The 12,862-nt window shown below is 40.3% G+C and overlaps 2 protein-coding genes across 4 annotated transcripts in view; one reads left to right on the top strand and one right to left on the bottom strand.

Annotated features, from left to right (window-relative positions):
• Positions 1-12,862, bottom strand: part of LOC146648497 (low-density lipoprotein receptor-related protein 8-like) — an 88,943-nt gene that overhangs the window by 62,465 nt on the left and 13,616 nt on the right. The gene's annotated exons all lie outside the window — the stretch shown is intronic.
• Positions 5,718-7,633, top strand: LOC146648498 (uncharacterized). The gene is made up of 3 exons (XM_085390395.1): positions 5,718-6,246; positions 6,345-6,627; positions 6,760-7,633. The coding sequence occupies exons 1-3, from the start codon at positions 5,984-5,986 to the stop codon at positions 7,411-7,413; spliced, it is 1,200 nt and encodes a 399-aa protein (XP_085246521.1). The 5' UTR covers positions 5,718-5,983; the 3' UTR covers positions 7,414-7,633.

The raw sequence follows: 12,862 nt of genomic DNA, 5'->3' as shown, positions 1-12,862 counted from the left end.
TTTTCACCGTGAAGGATATTAATGACCGCACTTTCATTTTGGGGGCCATGAGAAGCTTAATAGGTAATGCAGTGATAAGCACATTCTCCTGTGGATCAGAAGACAAATGGCCTCATTAGCTCAGAGTGAAGTAGGGGAGTGTTGTCGAAGCAGGAAACATTATGTATCCCGTTAGCTTAAACCAGCATGCAAATGACTAAGCCTGCTAAAATTAATGGGATATCATGATAGCATACAAAATACAGCGTAGCATCGACAACACTTGGGACAAGCTGTTCCTGAAATTGTTTTTTCGCAAATAATTTCAGGATTTAATTAGATTAATTCTGGCATTTACATTACCTTTAACTAAGATACATGCCTGTGCAGAGAAACCTCATGTAGCTTGGCTAAGTCTCCTCAGAGCAGCAAACAATTTCTCTTGTTGATTCGATTTATCTGTTGTTATCTGTCAATAGAGGATGTCATTACGTATTTTCTCCTGTCACTCAGGTCTGTGTGGTCAGTGGTGAGCCACTGGAACCAACAGGAAGATGAAAAGCCACACAGGACTAAGCTCTAGCTCAGCACTGGTTGATAGAGTATTGATCCAAAAAAACACAGAGCCAAGTAGTGGCATCTACAGATGAAATCTCCCCTTTTCCCTCTTGTGTGCTGTGCATTTCATCCTTTTGGACAAACTGACCAAATGAAATAAGATAAAGCCAGGAGAATGGATTGATTACCCCTACCATGACCTACATTTCTGGGCTGCAATTAAAATAGCATGTGATAAATGATGGTTGTTACTATTCAAAGTTATGGTGATTTAAAGCTTCATTATTTGGGTCTAATTGGCCAGAAGATGGGCCTTGAGTTTTTGATTACTGATATGACATTACAACCTGTGGCAGAGGTGTGGTCCCTCACTCAGCTGCAGGGGAGGGGTGGTGCAGTGAGCTCAAGGGGTGGTGCCAGGCAGGTGAGCGGACAGGTGATGGTGATGGCACTGACGAGCTCTCTACTGCTTTTAGTGACACTGGAGTGGAGAGGAAGCAGGCTTCGTCAGGAGGTGTGCGCAATCTGGGAGAGCTGCAGTGCAAGTGTGTGTGCCAATCCAGAAAGTACACGGCTGTACACGCTGTGTGTGTGTGTGTGTGTGTGTGTGTGTGTGTGTGTGTGTGTGTGTGTGTGTGTGTGTGTGTGTGTGGGTCCTTCTACACAGCCTTTATACCATTCTAAATATTAAGACAGAAGCTGTGATATCTAAACCAACAACAAACATTTTCTTTAAATTTGTAAGGGAATGCCGATCCCCGGGAGAGGAGGCTACAAACACAGGGCGCAGAAAAAGATCCCACAGTATCCTCACAAAATCGCAAACTTTAACTGAAAGCTTAGCGTAATACACAGGAAGGCACCTGGCTGGGCAAACAAAACAACAGCAACAAAATATATATAAAAAATAATAATAGAAGACATATATAGTGAAAAACGTGAATGATTTCAAAATAAAACAGGAAATGATTAAAAACTAAGGGGTGAAAAGAGTTCAGGATTTTTATACAAGAGACACTGAACTCATTAAAAGAAGATAAGCATACAGGCCAATAAGAACCACTTTGTCTGTTTCTAGGCAACTGCTTGTATCTGTGTTGGTTCAGTAATACTGAGAAAATAGTCACATGAAAATAAAGTTTCAGCAAAGCACTTCTATTTTAAGAATGCAGTCTATATTTAATAGATGATCCAATACTTTTATTTAATCTCTGGCAAATTACATTTAATGTTCAATACTCATCACGTCAGTGAAGTAGCACACAAGTGCAATCACACTTGCCTAAAAATTGCACACTGACGGACGAAGTATTGTGAAAAGCGTGAACTCATTTCAGTGCTCAGTTTTAATCGGCAACATTAAAAAAATCAATAAAACTTTGATTGTAGGTGAAATAGCCATGTAAAAATAATATGGCAAGAAAAAGTCATGTCCGATTATGTAAAGACTACCACACATCTATAATTACTAAACTCACAATGCTGTAATGCAGAATGCCGGAGGTAAGGGAGGCTACTTATTGCTGTTCACTGCCCAGCTTTTCTTCTGACCTTGTGTACTGGCCAAAGACTTACACTGTGCTAATTATAGCCCACAGCCTCCAAAAAGACATATTTTCTCTCCCTCCCTGTCAGGTCACATTGACACAAAAACCACCTTTATAAGCAAAAGACTGGGCAGCCTCAGCTTAAAAAGCTCCTTAGTCACCTTTAGGAAGCCCGGGAGTGATATTTTTTAGTGAAGACTTTTTAGGTCCAGCTTAGCTAAATCCCTAGAGATTTACCTTGAAGCCAATAGTATCATGGAGCAACATCACACTGAAGTATAGTGGATTGTGCACAAGCATCTGTAAGAAAGCAACAGGACACATCTGTATCTCAGTTTCTCAAGAGGTTTTCAAGCCTTTTTGGAGCTTTTTTTCACGCTCCTGCGACAGTCTGCTGCCTTTTGATCTTCAAGCTCATATATGAAGTATACACGTGGGTGGACAGGCACACTCCCGTGTACACCCTACCACAGAGCTGACACACTGACAAATGTTGCAGATATAACGCATACATTGGCGCTTACAAGACAAGCTTGCCAAGAGAAGCAAACACACAAATATAGGACGACACACATACACACGTACACCAGCGTTCACTGCGTGACGCCTTCTCCATGTGTCTGACCTTCTGTTAAAATCCTTTCTTCCTGTGTGTTTTTCCTGGTTTAGAGACACAAAATATGGTTGATCTACAGCCATATGTCAACAGTTTCATCCTATAACCTGGCACTGTCACTGGAATACACTGTGCCTTTATACAAACTAAAGGCAAGTCCAATTTTGCAGAGGACTCAGCATGTTATTCAGTGAAGCATGAAAAAGTGACATGAGCCGGTAAGATCTTACTGCATTTTAGAAAGCAACTAATTTCTACAATTTGTTTGCAGACACGCAAACAGCACCTACAGGCTCTATTTACACTACATTTATGAATTTATGGGATTTAAATTTTATGTATAAGTTGTAATTTAGAAAAAAAAGATAAGAAAAGAGATCATATCAGACACCAGAAGGTGAATCTAAGAATACAGTTTACACCTTATTTCAGGCTGCACTCTACCTTCTTTGAAAATGGTGTTTTAGTGCTCATCTCATTATGGAGTTAAAACCATTACTGTACAAGTGGTTCTGCAGTTACACTTGGTGGTACAGGTACTTCTCTCCACTGTGTTCCCTATATTAAATCCAGCAGCCAGCTAATGATTCAGCAGGAAGAACAATCAGACCCCAGGAGTGTCAGAGAGGAGCCCAGAAGACATTACCAGTGAAATATGAAAGACATAGCTTCAAGAGTAAAGCTGCTAGAAAAAGTGATGGGGACCACACAAGAAGAGGGTGTAACGGAGGGAATGAAATGAGTCTGCACCGAGTAGAGAGGAGTACATCTTTGATGAACTACCTTGTTTCATGTGTTGAATGTGGTTTGTGTTACATCAACGTGACACGAATGTCCTGCAGGCAAAGTTTAAATAGGAACCAGCCCCTACTGCTGTCTCTAAGTCCACAGCAAGGGTCAGATTATGCACACTTTTCCACAGTTAGAGCTAGTGAATGCAGCCCCAAATCCTACTTTTATCAGAAATGAGCAGAAAAACAGGAGCCTTCAGAATAAATCTAATCCTACTAGACAGATGGAGTGGCCTCTTGTGTTAAGATAAAACGGTGAAGGCTTAACTTTTGATAAATGGCTGATTCTCTGACCGTTCACACACAGAAACAACAACCTTCGCAAACCATTTAAAAACATTACATAAGCAACCACTGCAGATAACAGTGCAATGTCAAAGAAATGCGGTAAAGCACCTGCTTATTGCGGTAAACTATCTAAATAAGGTGCCCTCCAAATGAACGAAGACAAGCTGGTTGCTGTAGTCTGTCACCTGCCCCAGAGTTTTTGGTTAATAAAGTCTCCCTGGCAGGGAAACACACACAGACACACACAGTTTTAGGACAGGTCCCTCAGCCAAACAGCTGACACCGTCACTGCTGCTCTTCCCCCAGAGCCTCTCCTGCATGCTTCGATAGAAATCAGCACAGCAGCCAGATGCTCCTTCCTCATAGCCTGAAAGAACACAGTCTGCGTAGAGTTCAAACCAAGACCCCGATGAACATAACTTATATAATCTGTAACGGTCATAACCTTTGGTACTGTGTTGAGTCCCTGGCCTTGCATTCCCCATCACAGCCTTATAACAGTCTACAAAGAACTTTTCCTCAGATATGTATTGATCACTCAGCAAACCTCGACTGCACACATAAAATCTTTCTTTGCAATTTTTTGCTTCAAATTAAAACTGTCCACACACCTTAACCTTGCAGGTATTCAGCAAAGGCACAGTACTTTACTATCAGTTGCTAATGGCACAGCAGGGGATTCAGAGGTTTGCTTGAAGGAGATATTCAAGGATATCCCTGCATAGAAAAGGACAGCATTTCATACTCTCCAGTGTAGAGCGAAAATCTCTTATCTTGGAAGTCCACATCTATAAAAACGCAGTCGATCCAGATTTCAAAACTATAACATGAGCCTAAAAAAAGAAGCAGGAAGATTGAGGAAAGTTAGCACAGTGAAAGCAGTTCACTTAGGAACATCAGCACTGCGAGTTTAGTGCTGTAGTTGGATGAGATGAAGAAATAAAAATATATATATTTATCTTCGCCTGAAAATGCGGTAGCAAGCTCACAACAGCCCCCCTGTTGACCCCCTGTCGCTCAATGACTGCGACAGTGCACACGCAACAGCATCATAGTGTTTAAACATCTGAGCTTTAACAAATACCACCAATACAATGCCTATAGTCCAGCACACAGTAACAACAGTACTTCAGCCTTTAAATGCACATCAGAATCACTGTAGTCAGTGTTATCATCAGTGTAAGTAGATACAGTGGCTTTTAGAAATCTGAGAAAAAAGCTGTGATTCAAAAATGAGAGTCTGACCTGCTGAGCAACAATCTGAATGCAGGGTTTTCTTTGTCTTCTTCTTCTTCTTCTGTCTTTCTTTCTCTTGGCAGGTGACAACACAGTATGATCGCTCTATGTACACTAACAAAAAGTCTACGTTGTCTTATTGGAGAAAATCTATGCCCTGACCTGTTATTTTTGTATTCTTGGGTATTTTAAAGCCAAATTAACAATTTTTATCATATTGCTGATAATCTTCCTTCAGCTCTGACTAAATCCTCTTTGGGGGGGGGCTATTCCTTTATGAAGTAAAAAAATAATCATGGAATGGAAATTAATTAAGTCAATCCCAAAGCAATTTTGCCCTTCACTTGAAGATTCTCCTCTGAGTTTCAATGTGGCTGAAACACAGGAGACATTCCTCTTAACAATCAAAAGTAATTATAACTCCAGGACCAAATGCTATCATTCACTATTACAGTTTTTTACAGTCGCTAACAAGCGTTTGTCCAAACAGTTGTCACATTTACAAAACTCTAAACACAATTAGCACAGGATCGGTCTGTTGTGGCCATACCATTCACACATTTCATGTCGTGTTCACCCAATATGCAGTCAGTGAACACATTTCCACAATGCTTACATTTTCTTAACAGACAAGTTATACCTCCCAACAAAACTATGGACTGTTCTTGTAGTATCTACGAATGTTAACACACAACATCCCACAATAGCAAAAACAATATTCCAAACCGTAGATACAGTATAAAAACCTCTGCCCCTGCAATGATATCAGTACAAAAACAATATCAATATCAAAAATATATCTCAGCTGTAAACAAACAAACAACTGAATAATTGAGACACAGCTTATTTATGTTGGGTAAATTGGGCCAACCACAGCTTCTTCCATTCTGGCTTAGACTCAGTGGGGTTTATAAGGCAAGACCTTGAGGAGTGATGTTTTTGGAAACAAAAAAAAGACAAACACTGTAATGTCTGGTCGAGGAAGAGTAAGAGCAAGGGGCCCAGGGAGAAGAGCAGGCCCAAGGAGAGGGCAAGGTAGAGGTGTAAGAATGCGTGGTGGTGGCATTCCAAGGGCTGCAAGAACAGTAGTCAGTGATGAAATCCGTGCCACTATCATTGACCATGTAATCAACCATGGTCTTTCACTAAGAGAGGCTGGTGAAAGAGTGCAGCCCAATTTGAGGCGGTCAACGGTTGCCTCCATTATACGCACCTTTCAACAAACCAACAGGTAAGTATTGCATTTTACATGGATTGTTTCTATTCTCACTTGACATGTCAATATGGTCATACAGTAATGCATATGTTGAATTGTCTGTCTTTCTAAAGAATGCAACGTCTTCCACCCTCTGGGGGAAGAGGAAAGCTCCTCAGTAATGATCAGGAGCTTGCCATTGTGGAAATGGTTACTGCAAATAATGCAATAAAACTGCGTGAAATACAAACCAGAATTGTGGCGGACCATGAGATATTCGACAATATCGATAGAATCAGCCTCACAACCATTTCGCGGACATTGTCCAAACATAGAGTGCGGATGAAGCAGCTCTACACTGTTCCCTTTGAGAGGAACAGTGAGAGGGTCAAGGAGCTACGACGACAATATGTCCAGGTACAGTGTATATTCAATCCAATGTCCAGTTCTATAAGCTTTGCACTTTGCAAGTAGGTAACCTACACAATACTAGGTTACAGTACAGTATGGTATACAGTACTAACATGACTTACATAAACTTTGTTTCAGAGAGTTATGGAATTGGAGGCCAACCAGGCCCCTCATGAATTCATATACATCGATGAGGCAGGATTCAATCTGGCCAAAAGGCGTCGACGTGGACGGAATGTAATTGGAAAAAGGGCCACAGTTGATGTGCCAGGACAGAGAGGGGCAAACATTACCATGTGTGCAGCAATTGCAAATGCAGGATTACTCCTTCACAAATGTCAGGTTGGACCCTATAATACAGAGCGCTTGCTTGCCTTTCTCAATGATCTCCACCAGCGCCTGGTTCCAGAGCAGGGTCAGGAGGGTGAAAACATGAGGACCTTTGTAATTACCTGGGACAATGTGGCTTTCCATCACTCGCAAGCAATAACAACATGGTTTGAAGTCCACCCAAGACTGGTGAGTCTCTTCCTTCCACCCTATTCACCTTTCCTCAACCCCATAGAGGAGTTCTTTTCTGCATGGCGGTGGAAGGTTTATGACCATCAGCCACATGACCAGATGTCCCTCCTTGAAGCCATGGATGCTGGCTCCAGGGACATCACAGTTGACGATTGCCAAGGGTGGATCCGACATACCAGGCGGTTTTATCCCAGGTGCATCGACTTGGCTGACATCAGATGTGATGTTGATGAAAACATGTGGCCTAACCCTGAAGATCGCAGAGATTAGATGCAACTTTTTTGCCTTTTTTTAGCCCCCCTCCCCCCCTTTTTATCTTGGCTTTTTGCTGTTGTTTTTTTGTTCAGAATGCTCTTGTGTGTTTCATGGATATTTTGTTCACTGTAAGCAATACTGTAAAACTTTCTCTGTCCTATCATACCGTGTTTCTACTGTACCTCCTGTGGTAAACAGTAAAGGAACAAAAACTTGTTTGCTTTTTACTGGAATGCTTTTGAATGTGAACATTACTGTACATGTGGTCATACAGTTACCAACCAAGACATTTCTGGTGTCAATATGGTGGATTGCATGTTTCGCATGCAAATACCTGTGAAACTGAAACATAAAAGTCTATGCAGTTTTTGTAATGTCAATAATAGCCAGTATTTTGAAACCTGGTGTACTTTGATTGACTGCATGTACCTTGTGAAGTGAAAACAAGTGTTATTCTTTGACAGACTAATTTCATTTTGAGTCAGATTTATAGTGTTTTTGTACAGTTAGTGTGTGCAGAGAAAGATGTGTTCTAATTTTGAAATGAGGAGTTAGTATATATTTAACAAAGTGTATTTTTGGGAAGGATATTATCCATTTGGCCAATTGTGTTTTGTAGGTGTGGGTCTGTGTTAAGAGTTTAGAAAAAGTATCTGAAGTATGGGTAGGCGCTTGTTAGCGACTGTAAAAAACTGTAAGATCTGACTGCCACAATTCATAAAGTGGACCTATTGTTCTCAGGCAGATTTGGTAATGGGAAATATTTGCAACCATAACATGCAGCCATGTTAGCCTGTCTGTCAGGCTGTAATTTGGCAAACCAGTACTTTGATGTAAATACTAACCATAGACTAGTATTAAAGATGGCTAAAAAATAAAACAAGAACTTGAATTCAAGTCCCTGCAATAGCCTTTCTGCATATGGGAGTGTGATACCTGCTGTCGTAAAACACCTTCTAGTCCTATAGGACGCTATGGGAAAACAGCCCTGGGCACTGAGCTAAGTAAACACCTGTCTCCAGACTTGTGATTTACTCGCTGTTATCCACCGAGTATGCAGTTCCACAGTCAGCCCTGCTTCACGCTCATCAAATCGCGATGGCGTAGGCTCATGAGTTCAAAATAGTCCTTCAAAAAAATCAGCGTGTGGCCATGTCTAACTATGATACTGTACCAGTGGTACAGTACAGTATTGTAGTAAGAATTTGGCACATCAACAGAGATCTGAAAATTTTATAGCACTTAAATTCATATCAGTATCCTTGCAGACAATATGATACGGCACAGCCCTAATGCTAGCATGCTAACAATTGTGGCCAATTTTTATAGCAGTCCATGTGTGAGCTGTTCAAGGATTTAAAGTCACAGGATTATCATTTGGATTCATTATTTGGGACAAAATTTCAGGACAATGTATCCAACGAAAATATAGACCAACAGAGCTAAACCATAACTAAAAAAGCTGAAGTGAAAAGAATTTTTGGCCAGATTCAAGTAGTATGATTTTATCCAACACACCAACATTTGTATAAGATCTTACTCTTTTTTTAATGTAACAAGGTAAGTAAGTGATAAGTAAAATAAAGAGCTCCCTTGGAAATATGTCGCCACAATCATACGTAATATTTAAAGTACAGTTACTCATTGTGTATAGTGTTTCTGAATATAAGAAGTGTATGAATAATCTGAGTAAAACAACACTTTAACTTACAGTCAAACGTGTTTATGTGTCTTTTTCAACAGCTCTTAGCTACAAAACTAAAATGCTTTGTTAATAGACCTCTAAGCTTGACTTTTTAGTCTTTTGAGTGATTTAGTGAGATGTTATGCCAAAGCCTGCAGCATGTTTCTCAGAGCAGCACCCATCATTGCAGGAATAAACTCTCTTATTATGTTAAGCATAGCTTCAAGGACACCTTCAGGTTAGGTTTCAGCTATGAGGAGGAGAAAACATTAATTGAGAGCAAAATGATAGGCAGACTAAAGCAGGTGCAATCAAGATTGTAATTTTTCTAAATGACCTATTTCACAGCAGCCAATTTGATAAGAAATGGGGAACACTGGGTAACATTAATCCAGCTTCTGCTTCAATTAGATACAGAACCTTAATGCAGTTTGGTAACGTTTGTGATTGCCCAGTATTTCACTTTGAAAGGGAATGCTGGGAAATCTGTCTATAACATGAAAAGTTGCATCTGGGTTTTACATCAATACAGGATCCAAGTGTAAATAAGCCCCAGAGCTATTTGTTACGGGCATTTGAGTCTCTGATGATTCTCTCATTTAGAATGCGGATCTTGTACTTTATAAATTAATCTACAAAAGCACTTGCGGGCAATCTATATTATTACATTCCTGTTTCCGTATGTCTTTAAAAGCCTTTAGAAGGGATGATGTCTGGTCTCATTAGTCTACTTTCCAGTGGCCTTCCATTAAGCATCTTGAGTTTATAATACTGGATTTAAGAGTAAGTCAAAGAGTGACTTGTCACTCTCGGTTACACAGCAACCAAACGTATGAAGCGAGCCTACACCATAGTCAGTCCCGTATAAGGAAAAGTGTGCCACACTGGATTTTAATTTCTATACTAACCAGGGGGCTGTAATGAGAAATGGGAGATTAGCCATTTACCCTATGCAGAGAATGAGCCACATCTCTTTTTCTTCTTCTCTCCTTCCTTTCTCTTGCAAAGACCTGATTCCAATAGCACAAAACACAAAGGCATCTGCAGACCAAATTTTCAGAAACACCCTCACTGGCCTGCAGACTAAGCCACTGAAATTGCTGTGACAAGGCACTGAGAGCAGATTTTACATTTCCCACTGCAGACGAAAATTAACATAACTGTAATAGTGCCCGAGGTCAAATTTCTTGTTCTAGAAAGTCTGCCCCTAGCAACAAGAAAGTGTAATTAAGACATGCTCAGACTTTAATCCCAGCTGCTGTTTGAACATCACCCGACAGTTACATGCAAACATAACACGCGCTCACGCATATTCGCCCACTTCTGCACGTCTGAGTAGGCCGTCTGTTTCTCTGTTTCTAAATGCATGCATTTTTTTCTTTCTTCTTCTTCTCACACACTGCACACTGGAGTCAGGCAGGAAGAACAAAGTCACAGACACCTATTGATGGACCCTGTGAGAGCTGATATTCTTAAGTGTGGACCCACCAAATACCCACTGTCCAATCAAAGAATCCTGAACCAACCCACCACAGAAACAGATTACTCAGACTGTGACTAAAGGCTTCCCCCCTCACCGCCAAAGCTTCTCTGTGTTAGCAAAGTGGCACAAAGCAACTTCTCCTCATGCCATGCGCATGATATAAGCTGTGAAATGCTTTAAACGTAATAATTATTAAGAGATTGAATACACCTCGAAGCACAGAGGATCACAAGGTTAGATGTGGTCTGGATGTTTGCTACCAAGCATAGAAAATCATCTGGAGTTGTAAGTACACTGGGTAAATAATTCATAGATAAATCCAAACACCTCACATTACTCTCAAAAGATGCAACGCTACCTCAATGCTCTGCTCTGTTTCTCTTTGCAGTAAAAGACTATAATATATATGCATCAGCATGAGCAAACTACGTCTTCAACTGAGTGCCTTTGGAAAAGCTGAAAGTGACAAAGCAGCTACGCTCTTTACCACAGCTTCTTTCATGCATGCAAAGCTCAGATGGTTCCATTAAAAGCACGGTACACTTGTTACAGATCAGAGATGTAGCATTTCGGTTGGCCTCATTTAAACTAATAGTAGAGAAATGAAATGATTCATTAGCTGTTTTCATGATTCTTTCTTAAGCCGTACTGAGCAGAGGAATATTACAGCAGACTTGGTCTGAATTCCTAAAGACTAAAATGTCACAACACTGATTTCATGCCAAACTGGGCAGATTAAACAAGTAACCACACTCCATCACCCTTAAGGCCTATGGGAACATGCCAAGACTGTCAGTATAACATTGGTAATAGTTTAATTTGGGACACTCATCGGAAAACATGTAAGTCTTATACGCAACCCGGATTGGTTAGTCTTTGCATTTACAAAGCCAATTTTACAAGCCCGTAGAATAAAGCAAATGCAAGCTTGCACATAGAGCAGGGCGATATGGCCAAAAATATTTATCATGATATATATTTGAAAATTTGCGATAACGATATAACCGACGATATAATTGATGCGAGACAAAATACAATTCCACAACATTACTAGCGCAAAAAGACAACCTTCCATTTATTTTCACTTAAACAAGAAGCTGGTTTTTATGTACATTAAAGCTTTATAAAAATGTAACAGTGCAAATGCAAATTCCTTGCTGAAAGTTTAACCAAAAGGCATTTCCAGTAGAAATGGGCTGACATATCCTGAGCATAACCATGTATAATATCCACTGAAGTTAAAAAGAGGTGCTTTGCAACATTAAACTGCAGTGTGCAGTACGCATTTTTCGGACCATAAGGTGCACGGGATTATAAGGCACATTAAGCGAAACAAAGCAGTCAGATAAATCAAACTTTATTAAACTCATTCTTCTTGCTTCCTCCACTTCTGTACCATTGATTCATTAATGTTGAATTCTCTGGCAGCTGCTCTATTCCCATGTTGTTGCAGTATATTAATGACTAACCTCGTATTGTGGATGGATTATCTCAGTTGTTCTCCTGACTGAAGTTTGGTCCGTTTACAGCATCCTGCCATGCGATTGCATTTGTCTCTAACCATGAAGAACCTTCACGTTAACTTTTATAAGTGGAAAAGTGTTAGTGTTCGTCCTCCAGCTTCACTGTTTATGTTATGCTAACATAGCTGTGTCGCTAGCGATCACGTAGCACATCATTATATACCAGCTAGCCCAACTTCAGTAACCCTACAAACGTCAATGCTGTTTAGTTTCCTGTCTTCATTTATGTTGGAAGTGATAGCAGAGCTGCACGTTTGATTTTTTTCAGAAATCTCTCCGTCAGAACATGCTATATCATTCTTAGGTAACTAGCGAAACTAGCGAGCTAACTTCCGCTAGCTTCCTGCTAACTTCTAACTCCGTTAAATGTAATAACTTTTGTTTTCATGGATGCCTGGAAGTTAAACTTTATAGTTACACCTGGTAAAGCAGCAATGCTGATCGTTTTATTAAAGATGAAAGAATTTAGACAGTTTTTAACTCTAAGTGATGCTGCAGTGTTGTTTGACCTGAAGCATACGGAGTTTAGGACCCAGATTACTCCCAGATTTAAGAGCATCTTAGTCCGACAAATATGACAATAACAACGGCCGCTTGCATGTTCTGCAAAAAAATGTGCTTTGTCGTGTATCTGACGGACAAACACCAAACCAGTTCCACATCACTGAAGTTGCACCATTTTTACAAACCAATTCTGGTTCATCTGTTTCACTCAACAATCGGCCATGTGCGTATGAAAACAAAGGCACTGCGCATGCGCGTTTTACTCCCATT

This window comes from Rhamphochromis longiceps, linkage group LG18, assembly GCF_057381845.1.
Source record: "Rhamphochromis longiceps isolate RC_006_pf linkage group LG18, R_longiceps_female_GT1.1, whole genome shotgun sequence".
NCBI classification, from domain to species: domain Eukaryota; kingdom Metazoa; phylum Chordata; class Actinopteri; order Cichliformes; family Cichlidae; genus Rhamphochromis; species Rhamphochromis longiceps.
This window is presented reverse-complemented; position numbering and strand designations above follow the sequence as displayed.

Coding starts and splice junctions, on each gene's coding strand:
- LOC146648498 (XM_085390395.1), top strand. CDS start 5,984: ATGTCTGGTCGAGGAAGAGTAAGAGCAAGGGGCCCAGGGAGAAGAGCA. Junction 6,247..6,344: donor ACCTTTCAACAAACCAACAG/GTAAGTATTGCA, acceptor GTCTTTCTAAAG/AATGCAACGTCTTCCACCCT. Junction 6,628..6,759: donor TACGACGACAATATGTCCAG/GTACAGTGTATA, acceptor ACTTTGTTTCAG/AGAGTTATGGAATTGGAGGC.